At 31.2% G+C, this 22,354-nt stretch overlaps 1 protein-coding gene across 1 annotated transcript; it reads left to right on the plus strand.

Annotated features, from left to right (window-relative positions):
• The first annotated feature begins 17,534 nt into the window (after positions 1-17,534).
• LOC122310854 (DELLA protein GAIP-like) lies at positions 17,535-20,011 on the plus strand. The gene has a single exon (XM_043125057.1). It carries the CDS (start codon positions 17,766-17,768, stop codon positions 19,605-19,607), a length of 1,842 nt encoding a protein of 613 aa, XP_042980991.1. The 5' UTR covers positions 17,535-17,765; the 3' UTR covers positions 19,608-20,011.
• Positions 20,012-22,354: the final 2,343 nt, after the last annotated feature.

Below are 22,354 nucleotides of genomic sequence, written 5' to 3' on the forward strand. Positions count from 1 at the left end.
GCAAAGCTCCCTTTGACACAGTTGAAACACGGTTCTAAGTTGGGAATTGGGACCCAAAGTGCAAAAGAAAAGAAAGGAAATAAAAAAAAAAAGAAAAAGAGATTGCGTCTCAGCTAAAATGTGTAGGCATGATGCATGGGGACATAACGCACATGATATGGTACTGGAACTCCCTGTACAGTGGCCCTATAACCGGTCCCTCAAAGATTTATAACGTATAGAAAAAAGTGGTTCAAAATCTTGAAAGGTTTCTTAAATTTCTACCTATTTTTCTGTACTTAGTAGTCAAAATGATTCCACGCAATCTATTGATTAATTAAATTATAATATAACCCTAAGAAATAGTGAAGAAATGGAAAAGAAAACGAGGCATCACCATCACAGCCATCCTTCTAGGTCTGTTGCCATTGTCCACTCGCTATCAATCACCACAGACAGGTCAATAATTTCATTTATTTCTTTCAGTTTTGATTTCCCTTCCTTATCACTTTGACTTGGGTAGACAGACTATATTTTTGTGAGAACTCATTAATTGTCAAAAAGAAGAAGAAATGTCTGTGTTCTTAGGTAAAGACTTTACCGTAAAGTGATTTCTCAAATTAACAGACACCTGTTCGATAGATCTATCAAGCATGAAGGTGACTTCATTCAGAGAAATAAACTGAACTCAAACCCAAAGTCGAAGGCTCTTCTTCTATACATGATGAGAGTGCCTTCCTTCTATTCAGTAGAAATGGAGGAGTCCAGGAAAGAGAAAAAGGTCAAGTAAATAAGGGATAAAACTATAAAATTTATTTTTTAGGGTATAAAATACTAATTTTTATAAAAATTACCTTATAAAAAGAGGATTTTTTAGAATACTCAATTACTTTTTACCTATTTTTTTATTATTACTAATTAACTACTACTTAATATTTTATAATTATTTTTTTATTCATTTTTTACTACTCTTCACAAAATAATTGACATCACCTCATTACCTAAAGGTAACCTAAAATTAGCCTATGGGTCCATCCCAACTATGACCAGTCTATGCTAACTTTACCAAAAATAAAGATTGCAGGTTCCAATCACTGTTTTTTTTTTCTCAAAAAAGCAAGCTTTAATTCAACTTTTTTTATCAGCAAGTTTCAGTATTTCCTAAAAAATAATTAAATAAAAAAGGAAAATTTTTAAAATTTAGGAAAAGATATTCGAACTATATATATTGAAAAAAATTTAAAATTTGTTAGCTTCAAATTCTTTTTCCAACATTATAGGAATCTAACTTTTACAAAATCGAATAAAAAATTATCCTCCTCCTAAAGAAGCAGACCTGCCTCCATCATTTGCTGTTTGCTATGTACAATGGTCAAATGCCAAATGGTCCATTAATGATTAAGTACAGCTTGGAATTATCCAAAAGAAAAAAGATAACTAGATTATTACGAGGGTACAGCAATGTAACGAGGCATCATGAACATTTCTTTCATCTAATTGAACTTTCTTAGGAGATTTTCTCCCAGTTGCTTTCCCACGAAAATGATGAAATCTGATGCTCAGTTATCCAAACCCTAAAGTTCATTAATAGAAAATAAATAAAATATTGCTGTTATCGATGGCATTTACAAGTTGTATTACAGTTACATCTTTTGACTCCTTTTAAATATCCGGAAACTCTTGTGGGGAAGAGATGAAAGACTCATTTTTGGGTGTTTTCTTATCACCCTTTTGCTTTATGAGACGTTTGATTAGACACCAATTTCATCCACTTTACAGGCCAAAACGAAGGGTGGCAATACTCAATAGCAAAGAGGAAATGGCTCCAAAAAGGATGCATCCGAAGAGAGACACCTGGCCATCTTTGGTTCTTGTAATTTGAATGTTGTCAGTAGTACTGTGACCATTTGGGATGAAGATTCAAAGCATTGTTTCCATAAGATGTCCGGATCCCTGGCTGTCCCTTGTTTGCCATTTAGGGTCTAGCCATTCTCAGTGTGTATCCTTCTCCCACAGACAACAGTTAAAAGTTGTTATATTTCAATGGGATTTGGAGGTCCACTAGTTTCAGCACTCAAATGCATTTACGGCCTATCTTGAGAGGGGCAATTGTTTTGTTTTCTTCTTCTTCTCTTTTTTTTTTTTCTTTAAAAATAAGAATACACAATATTACTATTCCACTTTCATTTCAATATGTAAGATAATAATTATTTATTAGACAAAAATTCTATGTACAGTCACTCTATTAATGTGATTGGATGCATCATTTTTTTTTAATATAAAATAACTATTTTAGCCAATCATATAAATGAAATGCATAAATAATACGTAAAATTAGTGACTATATATAGCATAAATCTTTATCATATGATTTTTTATTATCCAATAGTGATAAATGTGTTACACCTTATATAATAGAATAAAAGTAAGATTGTAGTATAGTATATAGCATTACTCGAAAAACAATCCAAACTTAGGCGAAGGAGAATATGCCAGAGCTTTTCAAATAATTTAAATATTTTTTAAAAAAATAATGCTCCCAAACAAACTAGCTAACATGTTGATTGTTCTTCAATCATAATATATAGGGTATTGTTTGTTGATTTGCTAAGAACTGAAATTGATGATCTAAATTGGTTGGTGATATTCGTGCAACTCTGTTAAGAGAATCATTCATTTGTTTATGTATTTAATATGTAACCTACCTGCATGCATCTAGATCTGAAACTGATATTTATGTATTTAAAATGTAACTTGGATTAGTTTATATGTTACTTGCCTTATAATTTCATATGCTCTCAAATTAATTAGTCATTTTTTTAATTAGCTGTTACACGAACCATAAATAAAAGATGCTACTATGATCACGTTGAAGCGAAATTAAAATATACACAAACTGATATGCTTGACATGAGATGTCAGTTTGCAAAACTTTATTTATTATAAAATAGATCTAACGTCTCATATCAAATTGCATCACCAAATAAATTTATTTTCGTGACATTTTTATGGAGACCTAACACTTAAAAAATAAAAAAAATGTTGAATATCTCATAGTACCGGCCATTGATTTGGTGTGGAATATTAAATCTTGCATAAAATTGGATTAAGACGAGGGAAAGTGAGAAATAAAATAAGATAGTAAACAAGAAAGGAAGAAGAAATTGGGGTTCAAATAGCGAAAGAAGACCATGTGCGTTATTGAGTTGGTAGGGAAGCGTAACATGATATTTAGCATAAAAGCTGGGACGGAAGGAAGAAAGGCATTTTGGTCAATGCAGGGGTCGGCTTTTTTTGTTAGTTGTGGTTGTCAAATCTTTTTTGAGGAGCGCGGCAGCCTCAAAAGAATTATATTAACGTATTTTTATATAATTTATTATATTTATTTTATAATAAAAATAATTTTATAATATGATAAATCATATCAATTTATAAAATTATTTTTATGTAATTATTTTGGAATTAAAGTATTTCTCAATTTTTTTAATTTTTTTCCACTTTCTTCAATCTCTTTTTTAAAAGAAGATATAATTTCCATACAATTTACTTTTTAAAAAAATTATATTCATCATCTCAACTTAGTTTTGATTTTTTTGATCAAAGAATGGCCTATTTTAATAATGTAACGAAGGAAAAGCTATCAACTGTTTGATTCAATATGAAATGATATTATTGATTTTATTATATATAAAAAAAGAAAATAAAGGATGCAATTCATTTTGTAAAAATAACTATTATGTATATAAAGAGATTATATAAAAATAAATCTATAAATTAATGTAATTTTAAAAGATTCATTAAATCTACTTTACAATCTGGTATACTATATTAATTTTAAATTTACTTTTTTTTAATCCATTTGCATATATCTAAAATATTTTCCTAAGATCACAGGGCATATATGCTTGGATTTTGACACGTGCGACTTTGACAACTTTATTCCATATTAAGAAGTATACCACTATGCATACAACTCAACTTAGTTTTTATTTTTTTTGATCAATGGTCGAAACTTAGGAAAATGTATGGACCATGTGTACACCTTATTAGATTTGACAATATTTGACATGATGTGATATCGACACGAATATTACAAGCAGTAATATATAGTTAGAATTATATAATAAAAGTTCTATATACAGTTATTTTTATATATTCTTTTATACTTTTTATTGATGTGATTAGTTGTATATTAAAAAAATTAATGCAGCTAATTATATCAATGAAATGTACAATTAGTACATAAAAATGATTGTATGTTGTATTATTCTATAAATAATTACGTTTAGATTGTCAGAGAAATCCAGTAATATAGTGAGATAAGATGAGATAATTTTAGATAAAAATTGAAAGTTGAATAAAATATTATTATAATATTAATTTTTAATATTATGATTATTATTTTTAAATTTGAAAATATTAAATTGTTTATTATATTTTATATTAAAATTTGATAAAATTGTAATAATAAGATGAAATGATTTAAATAAGATGAGATGAAATATTTTTATTATCTAAACTGATCAAAGATAAGATATTATACAAAGACTTATGATCTCGAGACGGACCTAATAACAATATATAAGAGGTTACGCTTATGACATGATTATAATCCTAGCAACTTGCGGGTTGACCCGCATGGCTTGATTAAAATTTAATTTACATTATAAAGACACTATGGCTTTCAAGCAAAGGTCAAGCATCTTTAAGCGTGTAAATGTTAATTACCGTCTAACTGGTTTGGCAGCATTTGTTTATTTAAATAAAGATAAAGCATCTAAAAAAGTCTAGGTTGAGTCGGTTGAGTTGACATGAGTCATGACAAAGTAAAAAAGATAATACAAAGGATGAAACTTTTGCAAATTCACCTCTAGTAGTAACTCCCATAAGCCACAGTTAAAACTTCTAATTGATATGTATGTTCTATTATTTTATTTTGGTCCTTTGTTTTTTCAAATGCATCATATTAAGTTACATCAATCTAATTTAATTAAATGATTAAACGGGTCAGATAGAATCAATCAAGATAATATAAACGAGTAGTGTTAGGTCATGACAATAGACCTATTTAAAGTATCATATTAGGTTGACTTGTAAATGACTTGAATGTAAATAATCTAATACAAACCCGATACAATATGACCCGTTTGACAATAGTAGATCTTACATGTATAAGCTGGTTCACTTAATTAATTAAAGGTTATAAATTACTACATTTGTGTCTATAGGAAGCAAGCAAACAAGCAGGGTGGTCATCATTTGTTTTTGCTTTATGGGCTTTCTGACTTTAGAAATTTGGCGTTTGCCCAAAAAATAAAAACACAATTTAAGTAATTTTTAATAACAATCACTTAAATTAGAAATTACTTAAGATAGGTTACATGAGTTTGTTGGGACAAGAGAGAACATGCAAAATTCAGGTTAAGAGCAACACATTATCCATTTTATAATTTCTTTTGTATTATATGTCCTCAAAATTTTTGGTATTTGACACCAATTTCATCCACATTACCGCGTGACCAGGATTCATAATGGGACTACTCAAAGGGCAAAGAAGAAAAAGCTTAAAAACCATAATGCCTGTCAGAGACACATGCATGGCCATCTTTGGTTCTTGTAATTTGAATGCCAAAACTCATGTGACCTTTTTCGATCGGACGAAGATTCAAGCAATCTTTCCGTAAGATGTCAGGATCTCTGGTTGTCCATGTTTTCCATTTAGGGTCTTAACCATTTAAAATGCTGCATCCTTTTCCCACGGACAAAAGAGTCAGGAAAGGTGCACATCATATTATGATCGAATCTTGGAGGTCCACTACTTTCAGCGCTTGAGCCATTTTACTTATCTTGCGAGTGGCAATATTAAGGTAAGTTTTCTGAACTTTTCTTTTATAAGTTTTGTAGGGTATTTACATTTTCTTAAAAAGAAGAGTAATGTTTTATGATGAAGAGAAATGTTTTAATCATAATGAGGTTTTATAAAATTTTATAAAACTGGCGTGGCTTGATGTGGTATGTGATATTATAAAGTTAATTTTAATATAAAGTATATATAATGTATTATATAAAACTATGTTAGTTATGAGTTTACCTTTATGAAATTTCTTTGTATCTATAACATTTATCAAATAGTAATGCTACCTACCATCTCTTTTATTATTATCACATTATCATCTCACGATGTGGTAATTAATGATTGTGAACTTTTTGTCTTGTTTCACTCATGGGCTAATAACTTGATACAGTTAAGGATCATGTTGCGATGATGACGATAAATAGGATTATAAATATAATTTTTATTTTCTAAATCTCCTTCGCTCTCTATCTCTCATATTTGTGGATTGCTTAAAAACTTCTTGCTTGTTTCAATTCCTTTTGTTGCTTGTTTCAATTCTTTAGTCATTTATATTGGTTTGGATCAAGAATTTGAGTATCTATACGGTAGAGAAATAGATATAACACAAACTTTATATGCAATCATTTTTATATACTCTTTATGCATTCTATTAATGTAATTGACTACATTATTTTTTTAATATAAAATAATTATTTTAATCAATCACATTAATAGAGTGCGTAAAGAATACGTAAAAATGACTATATGTAATATAACTTATAGTGTAACACCTATTTCACGGATCTATATCCCACTCACTTAAAATCTTAAAATTTGGACAATGACTCGAAGGAATTTCTTTTCTTAAAATAAGGTGTGAATCGTGTGATTCACATTTTTTAAAAAAAAGTACACAATAAAAAAGAGAGATTCCACCCATTTATGCTCCACTTTAATTAGGTAGAAAGCAAAAGGAAAGAAAATAAAATTAGGGAATATATTTTCCACCAGTTTTATGCTAGTTTCAAAGGTTGTCTGACGATCTATAGCTAGGCAGAAGAAAATGCTAGCTAGAGCGTTCCCATAAGTTACAATTGCTTACAAGCTGCCATTTAATTTGTTTCCCATGAAAGGTGGCTTGGCTACTGATAATGATACTGCCACTTTATTAAAAACAACGTACCTTTTCCTATACTTTCCATGACATAAAAGAATATAATTTAGTCTCATAATGTAATGGATGGCAGATTTTGGAAACTTTGATCACAGTACTTCATACATCAAAGATTCAAAATAGGCTCATCGATCATGATTCTTGAAACCAAATCAATATATAAATGTGTGTATATGTATGTATGTATGTATGTATGTATGTATGTGTTAGATCGATCATGTCATTGAGCAGTAATCTCTTTTTTAAAGTTTGGGGGTGGGGGGTTTACCAGCTTTACTGCCAAGTTGGGAATATTAAAAACAAAACACCAAAAAATAAAATAAAACTAAAAAAAAAAAATACATAAATCCTTTCTAGCTTATAAAAAAAAAGAAAAGAGAGGAAAAGGGTAATGTTAGAATATATAGTTTTGAGGTGTGCAATAATGTTTTAAATGTAATTCTAATGATCATTCTAGTTTAAATATTAGAATGAAATATATCAATATCGGTGTGTTCTAATATACCGTTTCAAGAGTAGTTATATATATATATATATATATATATATATATATATATTCTTATAAAAAGAAAAAATGTCAGAGAGACACACATATTTAAGTGTAATGGAACCAACCAAATAAATAAAGGTAGATAGCTAACATGCTGCTGGTTCTTCTTGAACGAGATGCATGCGCTAGGTTGGCTGCTGATCGAAAATAATATAGACGGAAGTGTGCAGCATAATGCAGGATTAATGTTTGTAGATATGCGAACATGATGATCAAAGATGGAAGTTAAATAAATTTAATTTATCTCAATCGTTTGGTATCATATATATATATAGATTGGGCATGCATGCAGCTTGTGATCCATATAATATATCCTTAACAGCCGGCGCAAGTCTTCCTGGAATTAAAAGAATCATTCATTTGTTTAATCATCTTCGATCGATTGGGATTTGTAATTATAAATAAATAAATGCACCCTCCCACGTATCATTAATGTTATTCATATCTTCTTCTTCTTCTTTTTTATCATTATCCCGTTATACGATTAAAAATGATTATTAAATTATTATATATCATATAATATAATATAATTTGATATATATTTAAATTAATCTATTTATTATTTTTATCTTTTACCGATGTAAGACCGTCAAAGCCCTACATGAAACCTACAAGAAAATAATAACAATAATACTGATATTAATAATAATAACTTATATATTTATTATAATATATAGGTTTGTAGAGGTTGAAATTAAGATGCTTAGCTCAAATCAACGAGTATTTGCTTAGTTTAGTCATGGGAGCACTAGGGCAAATAATAATTGAGAGAGAGAGAGAGACTTATATTTATTATAATTCATGTCTGGCAATTTAAAAGTACCTAACTATATATCTTTGGTGAACTAAGATCATCCGACTATGACTCAAGCTCGTCTTGTGAAAAGCATGATCTGTAGCTCTTCCCTTCGTTTAGGTCTTTTATTTTTAAGAGTTTTCTAATAAACATTATTGGAGGTTACATGATCACACTCATTAATAGAATATATGTATGTCAGGAGACTGATGGCCTGATGACATATAACTCGATTTTTTAAATAAAAAATCTGTATTCGAAATCCTCTATTTCCTTTATTTAAAAAAAGAAATAGAGGATAAGTACATATCATTTAATTCCGATCTTCCCATTTCCCTATTTGAATGAAAAACAAAGGAAATTAAGATGCATGATTAGCGCCCTTGATTATGAAGTTACTAGCTAGACATCATTTATGTCGTCAATGATTTTATAATTTATACTTGTTCTCAAGTCGTGAAACCTAGGTTGATTGTGTAGTAGTAGTAATAATAATAATAATAATAGCACAACAAAATTAATAAAAGCCTAATTTTTCTTAGCATTTTTCCTTCAATTTTTATAATTAATTCTTCAATATATAATATTATACACATGAATATGTACCTCGGTCATGTTACAAGAAGGGATATATATTCAATACAATTTATTTAGTAGGTTAGGAGCATTTGGACTTTTTCTAAATAGTCATGTAGATATCACGTACGAACGTACGTACGTGCGTCTATAATTAAGGTCGTTTTTAATGAATAAATTAAGGTATATATGTACTTATTTTAATCTCTCATGCCACCATAGATAATTAGTCGTGTAATAAAAATCGCTCTTATCCATTAATTCCATAGTTTTTTAAATGTGTCGTTTTCATTTTACATATATAATGCATTACTTATGAGTTATGAGATAGCTAGAGGGATCGACATGATTATGTTTATCATTTCGTATAGGAAACAAGGTTATCCTGTTCAATTCATTTTGTACGTACGTTACGTGTATTTAGACTTTTTTTCCGGAGAATTATGTAGACCTAGCATGCATAAAATTTACTTAATAAATAAATTAAGGCTAAGTATTAATTTAAGTCTACATGTTTTCACACTACATAAATAGATCCCGCCATAAAAATCATTGAGGGTTTTAACATATCTTATTTTTTTGTTAAAATATTGCATTAATATCAAAAGAAGAAGTGATTGTTATAGTCGTGATTGTGTAAGCACCACGCAGTTATTTTGAAAAAAATACAACGAGATTCACATAAAAAAATTAATTTTTTAATAATAGATCTCAAATATTAAACATGGCCGACCTCGATTCTTCCTAGACATCATTTAAGCCGTTGATTTTATTTATACTAAAACAATACTATTAGCAACAATAGAAAAATAATAAAGCCTATTTTTTCAAGAGATTATAGCAAAATGGAACTAGGAAACGATCGTCTACACATAAATCTTACACAAAAGTTTTACGTACTGATATAATTTGATGCGATATATCATATTGTAAATATTTTTTTGTTTAAAAAGTAGATCTAATATATAATTAATATATTACATTAAACTATGTCAATATGCAAATTTCCTTTATATAAAATTTGTGTGTAAATCTAACACTTCTCAATAGAATTAAAAGATACTTAATTACTGCAAATTTTGTAGAGAGATTTGATAATATATATGATTTTGATATTTATAAACACTATTTAGCCCCATGATGTGACATGCATAACATAGTAAACGAAAAGGCAGAATAAATAGCTGTCCAAATAGTCAATGGAAACCCCGGCCAGGCCATGCGCGCATGAGTTTCATAGGACTGAAATTAAGGAGAATTAGATATTTTGGTCAAAGCAAAGAGAGGGGAGTGTGGTTTTTTTAATTTCTTGCGTGCAGGTTGTCAATTTTGATGATCTCATCCACTACTCAACCTGTGATATAATCCATTAATCTTTCCTTCAATATTATAATAAAGTCTTAATATTTAATCGATTTTATTGTCTCATGCCACGCGGATATATAGATTAATTAGTCGTGTAATAAAAATCTCTTTTATTTATTTCAAGGTTTTTAAATGTGTCATTTTCATTTGTACATAATGCATTACTTATAATGAGATGCATTACGATAATTCTTCGTATAGAAGAAGGTTATTTCATTTAATTTAGTACGTTATACGTGTTTAGACTTTTTCTTCTCGAGAGTTGTAGTGTAGATCTAGCGTGTGTGAAACTCACTTGATCATGAATAAATTAAGGTTAGTAATTACTAGTTTAAAGTCTATACATATGCTTTCACGCGACCATAGATCTAGTACTGATAGAGAAATCATGACTCACTATAAGAAAAACAGAAAATTACGATCAATTTATAGCAACGAAAAGAGTATTAGCGATCAAAATTGGTCGCTAATATTCTTTTCGTTGTTATAAATTAGTCGCAATTATCTATTTTTTTTGTAGTGACTCCTAGCAATGTATATAAGGGTTTTAAAATGTGTCATTTTGATGTTATATATAAGACGTTGATCCCTAGTTAAAAGAAGAGGTACCCCCCTACAATCCATGATTTTATTGAGCACGCTTATTTTGACTTTTCTCATGTTAAACCAAGTGAAGGAAGACCTATGGAGTGAGTGAGAGGCCAACCAAATCACAAGTCTAGGGTTCATGAGATCTATAATTAAGAATTTGTTTTTCGAGGTGTGAGTGGCTATGTTTTTGGTTCATGTAATTTGGTTGCTTGTTCGACCAATTGTCCTTGACAATGAAGGAAAGGTATCCCTAGCATATGGTGGACTAGGGTCTCATTTATTTTCGTATATTAAATAAGGTGAAATGAATTAAGATAAAAATTAAATAAAATATTATTAAAATATATATTTTTATGTTATTATTATTTTGTATAAAAATTTAAAAAAATTATAATAATTAAATGAGATAAAATATGTTGTGAAAATAATCGAGCCTAGACTTGTTTTAATAATTATGAGCAATGATATATGTACAGTCTCTTTATATAATTCTCGAAAACTTAAAATTAAGAAAAAAAACTTCTAGCATGTTTTAGAGAGTTAATTAAGCTAGGCCGAGCACTACGCTAATCTGTACTTTTTATACTCGTTTACTTAAGCAGATCAATGACTCAAGTATGCATCCCATGATATTCCCACGGCATTTGTGAAAGAACATTCATTTTCCTTAAACATGTACTTCATTTAATAATCTTATTCAAAATAGGCAATATTATTTATTGTATAAAAGTGGGTTGACGTTTTAATGGATTGATATAGGGGTGTGTATGGGGTCGGTTTGGCTCGGTTTTGCATATTTTTTAGAATGGAATAGGTATATACCAGTTTTAAAAATTTAAGAATCGATATCGGACCAATTCATTATCAAAACTAGAACTTTCGATTTTTCCAGTTTTATGAATTATTTATATTAGTAATAATATGGTGTTTATATATACTAAACTATTAGTAAATTTATACTATAGTATAAGTATATTATTTTATAATAATTAACATATACTAGTATAATATTGAATTTAACTATAGTTTATATAAATTCTAGACTTTTTATATAAGTGTATATATATATGATCAAATGTATAAAAATGTATTTAAAAAAAGAATATATATATATATATATTACATAATTTATTATGCCAAAAATGTATTTATCATTGATATATATATCAAAAGTAAGTATATATTTCTAAGATTAAAATTTTATGTTATATTAATTTTATATTATAGATTAAAATTTATATGTTATATTAATTTTATATTATAGATTAAAATTTATATGTTATCTTAAAAATTATTAGATTAATTTTATGTTATAAGATTAATAGATTTGAATAATAAGATTAGAATTTCATGTTATATTAATTAACAATTTAACATATAATTTATATAATATAATATAAAAAAACTATAAATATATACTAGTTCGGTTTGGTTTAATATAAAAACTAGTACCGCACCGGTTTAAGATCGATTTTGGTTCTATACCATACCAGGCCGCTTACAAACTAGATCAAGCCTCCGGTTAGGTCAAATATGGTTCCATCCAGTTCAATTGGTTTTCTAGTTTTTTTTTTTTTTTAAAACATTGCATGGTCTATACTCTATAAACTTTAAGAAGAATGTGATGTGGATGGACCAACCCCTTCCATTGATCATATCCAAGAAATTGTGTTGTCCATTCTGAAAATAGACATTTTTATTTTGTGTTAGCGTTTCGAAATACAATAAATGTTCAAAAATCAGTGAGTAAAACACATGCATCAATGTCCATATCTTGAACTACTTTGCCCGTCCAAACCAAAGTATATGCCTTTCACGTGATATTCATCAAATTATGTGTGGTTAAGACATGATATGCAGAATAATATGAGTATATATTATAGTTCAATGCAAAGTAAAATTGAAGCAAGAGCCAAGAAAAATGAAGCGGGAAGAAAACAAAAATCATGTAGCCATGCATGGGATCATAGTCCTCATATTCCTTGCAATAATTCAAAATCATTATAGCTTACACCTCCTTTACGTAATTGTGCCTTTTAAATCGTCATGTTCCAATATTATCTTCAATTGGTTAAATTAGGTTTCTCAATGGAAAATTTGGAAATTGTTTTAGAAAGAAACAATATATATATATATATATATATATATATATATATATAATTATAATTATATATTACACTTATGAGAATTCATGACATGACATCATTTTGATAATTGGATTTTTATGAGATAGAGGTGTAATTTATAAATATTTAGTATTTGAAGATGCAATGTATCCATTTTAAAAGTTGAGTTCTTCTATCTAGTTACCTATACCTCACATCACGGTTGATTTAATTTTTTTTTTTATTCCTTTTAAAGTAATTGAATTTTTCTACTTGTTATCTATACACTACATACTTATTAAGTAAAAACAAAAAATAAAAATAAAAGTAAATATGTGGTATAGAAATGATAAGTATAATTCTTAAAAGTTTAATGAATAAATTAGCGCATATCTTTTTATAATTTTTAAATACAATATATCCCTTCAAGAAAAGAGACGAGTGAAACCCTAAAGGAAAGAGATCGGTAAAACCCTAAAAGCAATGGTTGGTATGCTTCAATAATAGAGATATTCTACTAATTTATAGGGCCAAAAATGCTTTAATAATAGAGTTTTTTTTTTTTTTAAATAAAAGTATATTGCATTCATTAATAACGGATATTGCAAATTAGACCTGAAACATACATTACAATCAAATTACAACATTAATAGTTTCTTAATACACAACCGTGACTGACATGGTCTAGTCTTTACTGCAAACATCTACAGACACATAGTATGAGAAAGCATAACTCTATTCAATACAGAGTTAACAAATCTCATATTCCATCTAAAATGGAATAGATGACACACTCTATGGACACTCTATGGACAAAGTCCAATAAACAATATGTTTTTTTAGTTTTTTATTCTAAAACCAAAGACATTACATAAATTAAATATACATGTGGCAGTAGAATAGCATCCCTAACGAAGGCTCGTGGGATTCATGTGCCAACTTTGAACCACATGTATGGCTCACGCGTCGCTCGGTTCGGCGAAATTCTTTGCCCATTTAAAGGATCAGCGCCTTAGAAAGCCTACGGTAGGGTGTGTGGTGGTCGCCGGAGAGCAACAAATTGGCCTTCCTCCATACTTAGTCTTGAAAAACACTAAAAAAGAAAAAGATAAGAAAAAAACTAAAAAGAATATAGAAAAGAGACGAGGGAAGGAGGGGGAGGAAATTAGGAGCCTTCATCTCCCTTATGCAGTATCTTTTTTGTGTTTGTTTCTAGAGAGAAGGAGGAGCCTCTCTCTCTCTCTAAACTAGGGCCGGCTCCCGTCGCTTTAGTAATAGAATTGGAACTTTGCAAATCCTTTTTGTCCTTCAACATTAATGTTTTCGGGGATATTAGTGTCTCCAATTGTACGCTTGGGCAACCTTTTATGTGGTATATGTAGATTGGATTTAAATACTCTATGAGTCAAAGAGTTTTTCTAAGGCCTGGTGATATACCTTGGACGTTGGACTCCACATCATTTATTGTTGTCCAATAAATTTGCTCATGCAGCTATAAATGATGTGGAATCCATTTTAAAGGTCTATATCTATCTTATTTTACAATTTAAGGTACGAGAATTGATATTTAGTCATAAAGTTTATAAGCACAGCATATTTATTTTTTTAAAAAATAATAAGTAAATATAATATTAAAAAATTTAATTTTTTAATAATAAATCTTTTTTTTTTTTATAAAATGAGTATGCAGCACATCTACAATCCATAACTCTGTCTAGCATTACTTTAATTACATTGATCTACTAATTGATAAGTTATAGGTTATAAATAAAGTAAATTTTAATATTTAGCTGAATTTCATTTATATGAAAAATGAATATCCTTAGTATAGTTAGGTAAAAAAATAAATAAAAAGATTTCATCACTTTGTTCAACAATTAAAATCATAATTACGTAGGATTATAAATTTTTATAACTATATGGCAGGTTAGAGTGAATGGTCGGCCAGATGACTCAGATCTGGTCCTCCATAGAGCAAAAGGATAAACCAATAATGCCTCTTTTATTTTTTAATTTTTAATTTTTTTTATGGGATATGGCGACAGATCGAAACAGGTGTTGGCAATGTGACACTGTACGACCCTTTGCATTGGTTGCATTATAAAAAATAAAAAATAATAATAAATAATAATAAAACAACATACACGGGAGCAGAGACGAAGCCCACCAGCAGCCTCCGAGGTGTGGGGACGGACCCAGTACAGCTACTGCTGCTGGCACTAACTTTTTTTGATGGGGTTTCTATTTAATTTTAAGACTACTCCTGATAATAATATTGAAAAATGCTTCGTTTTTTTTTTTAAATTAATAAGTAAGAAAACGATTATTAATAAATGTGTATATTTTCTATTAAAAAATATTTAAAAATAAATTGAACGGCCTCCTAGCATTGTCTTAGTATTATTATATTATTATATATATATATTTTTATAAATAGAAGAAAATGCTAGTTTGTTCATAGATTTGCCCCTTAGGTTTAACCCTTGGTGTATTTTTTTTCCTAATTTTTTTTTTTATAAAAAATTATGACTAGTGATTTTTGTAATTTTAATATGTTTAAAAAAAAAATAGTAATTACGCAAGGGGTGGTACCCGCGTGGTGAGGGGCGGGGGACCATTTCCCGCACCCACCTTTAACCACTCAGGAGAAAGGTTTTCAACCCCCCAGTAGCATTATCTATAAATAATTTTTGTGAATAACGTTTAATATTAAATAATAAATTTCATTTAATTTTTATCTTATATGTAAAAAAAAATATAGTTACAAACATAATTATGTATTATTCTATGTACTAATTTAATGTGATTGGTCAAAAAGTAGATTTTATTAAAAATAATGTTAATTTAAATTTTAAGTATGAATGAATCAGTATTGGTACACAGATTAGTACGCGACTTTGTTTGTATGTAGCAAAACTCATATATAAAATGTGAGAAAAAGTATTTTCCTTGTTGAAAGACTTAGAGTTGCTTTGAATTCATATATGAGATGAGATACTTTTAGATAAAAGTTAAAAGTTGAATAAAATATTATTAGAATATTATTTTTTAATATTATTATTATTTTGAGATTTGAAAAAATTGAATTAAAGATTTAAAAAAATTAAATTATTTATTATATTTTATGTAAAAATTTAAAAAAATAAAAATAATGAGATAAAATAAAATTTTATGTGAATCCAAATGTGCTATTAATAGCTGGTGGGTGGATAAGAGATGGTCGTGCAACGTGGTATTACATTAATGTGGTTCATGTGGACAGAATTGGAATGCCGAACTATAAATTTTTGGGTTTAGCTTACATATTTAAGGGTGTAAATCGGTCCACTCTAGTCCGGGGATGATGGGTTCATCATTTTCTTCAGACTGAATAAGTACTTATAGATACGGTCAGTCTAGCTTAATTATTTTTTTAGAACTTTTTTCTTCATTTTTTTTTCAAATAAACTAATAAAAAAATTATTTAAATTATTAAATTAAAATTAAATAAATTATTAATGTATATTATATAACTAACTCATTAAAAGATATTTTATATGATCAATGATAATAAATTAGATAAGAATTACATCATTAACTTATATAATTATTATATAAAAATAATATATTAAATGATTAAAAATATTTTTTTAAATATATATATATTTATAGGGTTTGATCCATTTGGTTCGGTACAATCTAAAATATGTAGATCTTGAGATCAAAACGAATGTCAATTAGTTTACACATTTTGAGATCGAGATTGATTGGTCCCAGCTGTCTAGATAGATCGGCTTACAGCTCCTACAGTTACATCTTATTAAAAAATAATATTTTAAGTAAAAATTAAATTGACTTTTTTTTTATTAGTGAATTTTTAACTCGATGAAAGTCCAAACCTTAATTTTTCTCCTTAAGAAAAGTTTATTTTCCAATGATGAGTGATGTAGACCATAATAACGCGTTATGGTTAGTAGACAATGTGAAATGTTTGATTAAAATAGATGCATATTACTGTGGACAGGGAGGGATTTAGGACAACCTACGCCCAATAATGGCGTCTCTAAATGCTTTTTGTCAATTAGATTTGTCGAATTTATGAGTATTAAAAGATAATGTATCTTTGGTCTCACCAATAATAATAATTATTTCAAAATGGCGTATTTATGAAGTGGCTTATTCCCAGCCGATCGAGCAAGCCGAATGGCTCTATTCCTACCTTGGCTTACAAAACATGATACAAGGAAGTTTCCTTTCTTTTTGTGGTGTTGAAAACAGTGCGTTTAGTACTTTAGAGTAAACCTAGACCTAGTAACTCCCAACACCGTTCAAACTATTCTTAACTATAATTAACTCACAAACCCAAATCATGTGCAGCATAAAGCAACTCTGTCCTAGAAAACAGGATTAAAATAAAGGCATCCCATTCGAGACCTTCCTCCATTTTTATCTGCTCAAGCTTTTTTTAGACTCTAGCAGTAGTGATAGTTGTTGCTGTTGTTAGCCTTTAGGATTATTGGAGCTCGAGCCTCATCACGAGCTTCTTCTGTTTATTTTTTTTTTTTCATAATTATCTTTTAAGAAAAAAAGAGAAAACTTTTTAATATGGTTTTTATTTTTTATTTTTTATTTTCTCTCTGACGAGGAAGTGGTAGTAGGAGTGAAAAACCAAGCAGAAGGCCCCAATCCCCAATGCTCAGATTCTTCACGCATTCACAGCTCTACTCTCCCCATCTCCGGACCCTTTCGGAAACTCTTATCGCCATCGCCTCTATCACTCACTCTTCAAAGAAAGAAGAAAGGAGATCAAAGCCATGAAAAGAGAGCTGGATCCTCATCTCCATTCTCTGGCCGATTCTTCTATCACTGCAAGTGCCAGCTCCGGTAGTAGTACTGGTAAAGCCAAGATGTGTTGGGAAGATGAGGTCCAACCAGACGGTGGCATGGACGAGCTCTTGGCTGTGTTGGGTTACCAGGTGAGGTCCTCCGACATGGCAGAGGTTGCCCAGAAGCTGGAACTTCTTGAAGATTTGATGGGTAATGCTCAGGGTGAAGGTCTCTCTCAACTCGCAACCGATACTGTCCATTACAACCCCTCCGATCTCTCGACATGGCTCCAGAGCATGCTTTCCGAGTTGAACACTCCTTCCAATGATTTCGACCCCATCGTGCCGCCTGCTGCCGGTGCCCCGCCCGCTCCACTCGATGATTCTTTGCTGGCTCTGACCGAATCTTCCACCATCACCTCCATCGACTTCGATCAACCAAACAATAACAGTCACAACCGAGTCTTTGAGGAATCCTCTTCTTCCGATTACGATCTCAAAGCTATACCTGGCAAGGCAATGTATAGCCAACCTCAAAGCCAGATCGAATATTCTCCATCCTCAAGAGACTCCAAACGTTTGAAATCCTCATCGGCCTCTGGGTCAAACCCTGATATCTCGTTTTCTGGTTCTTCTACTACTGTAGGCGGTGGTTTAACTGTTTCCACCGAGTCCACTCGCCCAGTTCTACTCATCGACTCGCAAGAGAACGGAATTCGCCTCGTCCACGCTCTGATGGCCTGCGCAGAGGCCGTACAACAGAATAACCTCGGCCTAGCCGAAGCCCTTGTCAAGCAGATCGGATACTTAGCCGTGTCTCAAGCCGGTGCCATGAGGAAGGTCGCCACGTACTTCGCCGAGGCCCTGGCACGGAGAATCTACAAGCTTTACCCTAAGAACCCTCTCGACCACTCGCTCTCCGACATACTCCAGATGCATTTCTACGAGACCTGTCCCTACCTCAAATTCGCTCACTTCACTGCCAATCAAGCCATTCTCGAAGCCTTCGAGGGCAAAAAGCGCGTCCACGTTATCGACTTCTCCATGAACCAAGGGATGCAGTGGCCGGCTCTGATGCAAGCTCTCGCTCTCCGCCCCGGCGGCCCACCCGCTTTTCGCTTGACTGGTATTGGCCCTCCCGCCCCAGACAATTCCGATCATCTCCAGGAAGTGGGTTGGAAGCTGGCCCAGTTGGCCGAGACGATTCACGTCGAGTTTGAGTACAGAGGGTTCGTCGCCAACAGCCTAGCGGATCTCAACGCCTCCATGCTCGATCTGCGGCCCAGAGAGGTCGAGTCGGTCGCGGTTAACTCTGTGTTCGAGTTGCACAAGTTGTTGGCTCGGCCCGGAGCGATCGAGAAAGTGTTTTCAGTGGTAAAGCAAATGAAGCCGGATATCGTGACGGTGGTCGAGCAGGAAGCGAACCACAACGGACCAGTTTTCTTGGACCGGTTCACCGAGTCGCTGCACTATTACTCCACCATGTTCGATTCGCTGGAGGGATCCGTGAGCAATCAGGACAAGGTGATGTCGGAGGTCTACTTGGGGAAGCAGATATGCAACGTGGTGTCGTGCGAAGGTGTGGACAGGGTCGAACGGCACGAGACATCGGTTCAGTGGCGGGCTCGGCTGGGATCTGCCGGGTTCGCGCCGGTTCATCTCGGGTCAAACGCGTTCAAGCAAGCGAGCATGTTACTGGCCCTGTTCGCCGGCGGCGAAGGCTACAGAGTGGAAGAAAACAATGGTTGTCTGATGCTGGGTTGGCACACTCGTCCACTCATTGCTACCTCAGCATGGCAACTCGCCGGTAAAGCTACAATAGCCCATTGAGTCAACTCAGCGAGTCCGCTAAACTCGTTTCCGATTTTAACGCCCACCCACCAAGACTTTAGTGGACTGGGTCTCTGTCAATGTGTTCTGCTGAGCTGGGTGGCTCACCCCTGACACAGACCGAGTGAGACCCACCACTCCGGACCCCTACTCCCTGTCTTCTCCATCTTTTCTTTTCCAATCCCCTCTCTCTCTCTCTCTCTTGCCTTTTCTTTAGCTAATTTTCTTAGCTATTTGATTTCTCCATTTGTTTTGTTTGTTTTTCTTTTTCTTTTCTGGGTGAAATCTTTTTTGTAATTTTCAGGTTGAATCAAAAGTTATCGTCTGTTAATGTTTGTAAGTTTAAATATATACACCATAATAGCCTAGCTTTGTGATGATATGAAGTTTAGAACTTTTGTTAATGTGTGATTGGTGTTGTGCAAGAGCCAACTAGCTTCGTTCATTTTGAGAATGATGATGAGGGTGATAAAAGAAAGGAAAAAAAAAAAAAAGAGAAGAGAAGAGGATCTGCACTTGGTGTAAGTTGCAGCTTTGCTGCTATTGGTAGGACTGAAGTTTATGTGAAAAATGAGTGTAGCCATGTGCATAGTTGCATTAATTCAAAATTGATCACTCATAACAAAAAATAACATGAACTTGGTCGAAATCTGCTATGTTCCCAGAGAACTATGGTTACAGAATCCTTTTTTTTATGTCTGGACAGCATAATCAAATATGAAACTGAAAAAAAAGCAGGGCTTACTTATGTCAAGTTTCTTCTTGTGATTTTCCACTTTCTTAGAAAGGTTCACTTTTGCTCTGCCCTTTTTTGTGAGATATCAGTATCACTCCCTCCACACAGCTAGCTTTGTGAGTTGAATCATTAATTCTTTGCCAAATTTATTTTTACCTCTTTTACTTTTTGAGAAAATCCATCCTTTGAAAGCAATGTGTCGCACTATGTTCTTGTTTGACCAGAAACCTCATCCTAAGATTCGTGTGTTGCATGATGTTCTGGTTTGACCCTTTCATTGCCTATTGAACTTTAAACTTTAAAGTTACAATGTTATAAATAAACAGGTGAAGGTTGGGTAAAAATTATCAAGTTCTTTTACTGTTTTAATGGTTGAAAGTACCCAAAAATTAACATATGAATAACATTTATATCATATTGTGATGGATATAGAAATAAAGAAAAAAAATCTTAAAACTTCATAGAATTACTGGGTAAGCTCTGGTTCAGATAGAAACTAATATAGAAACAATATTAAACATTCATGCCCAGCAAAGTTGAAATTTTCTAGATAAGTCCAATTTCTAAGGATTTAAGCTGGTACAAAGCTAAAATGTTAACCAAAGTAGGGTTAATCTTGCTTTAGCCTTGAATGTAGATTGGCTCAGAGATGATGGTCAGGTGAGGGTTTCCACTTGCCTCACACAGGAATGAGAGCAAGGGAGAGATTGTATATTAATTACTATATATCACCATTAATTAAGATGATCTCACTGCTGACCTCCTTTGCAACAGAAGGGGTAAAAAAAGGTGTTATCTGGGTGTAGATCTTGAGAACTAAATAAATAAAAAGGTTCGTGGTCCTTTGATTGCCTTTTTAACATTCATGCATTCCCGTTGTAATAAAGTACTCGGTACTTTTTCGTACATACAGCTCATAGGACTTGGGGGAGGAAAAATATGGAGCATTGTTAGTACATCAATAAAATGTACAAGTATGACAGTTATTTAAAAAATAAAATTAATTTTTTATATGAATTTTGTATTTATTTATTTATTTTTAAATAATTATATGATGATTACATATTTACGACTGTAACTATCATTTCTCAAATATGAATAGACTATAGTTATTTGTAACCAATACTTGAATCTCTCTTTTCACTTTAAACAAATCATCTGATGACCATCAAAGGTTCATTAGTTGAACAACTTGTGCAATTTAAGTCTTGTTTGGATTCGAAAAATATATTACCTTATCTTATCATTATAATTTTCTTAAGTTTTTATATAAAATATAATAAACAATTCAATTTTTTTTAAATTCTAATTCAACCTTTTCGAATCCTAAAATAATAATAACAATATTTTATTCAACTTTTATCTTTCATCTAAAATCATTTCATTTTATCTTATCTCCTCTCATATATGAATTTAAACCATCTCTCTCTTAAAAAAAAGAAAAAAGTAGAGCCTATCATTTTAAAATAGTTTTTTCATGTACATCATATATTTATTCATTTTTTTTAAAGAGAATACATGGAGAATGTACGTCCTAAGAGTATAGAAATAATTTCTCTAAGCCTGTATATATTGAAAAACATTAATCTTTCTCAATAATTATAACAACTTCATAGATGGAACATGAGGCAAAAGATATTTGCAAAGGATAACATTATTCTTATAGGCTAGATTGTGCAAGTGCAACTGGGGACTCTTTTACTGGGTTGAGTGGGTCTATATATGTGCGCGTTTTCGTCTATGATCAGAAGGGCAAAAACCATGGGATACAGTTCATATATAAAAGCAAAAGTAATATATATCTCTCCTGGCACGCATATGTGCTTATTCCTTTCAGTTAAAGTATACCCACTTACTAATTAGTTTCCCTAAAGAAATGTTGAACTTGGCTAATCACTTCAATGAAACACTACCATATAATAAAAAACTATATATAAAAGTATGAACTCAGTCAACTTTGTTATTTTGTATGGATATGATCGATGTGTTGAATGGTTAATTTGAAGTTATT

Source organism: Carya illinoinensis, chromosome 5, assembly GCF_018687715.1.
Source record: "Carya illinoinensis cultivar Pawnee chromosome 5, C.illinoinensisPawnee_v1, whole genome shotgun sequence".
NCBI classification, from domain to species: Eukaryota; Viridiplantae; Streptophyta; class Magnoliopsida; order Fagales; family Juglandaceae; genus Carya; species Carya illinoinensis.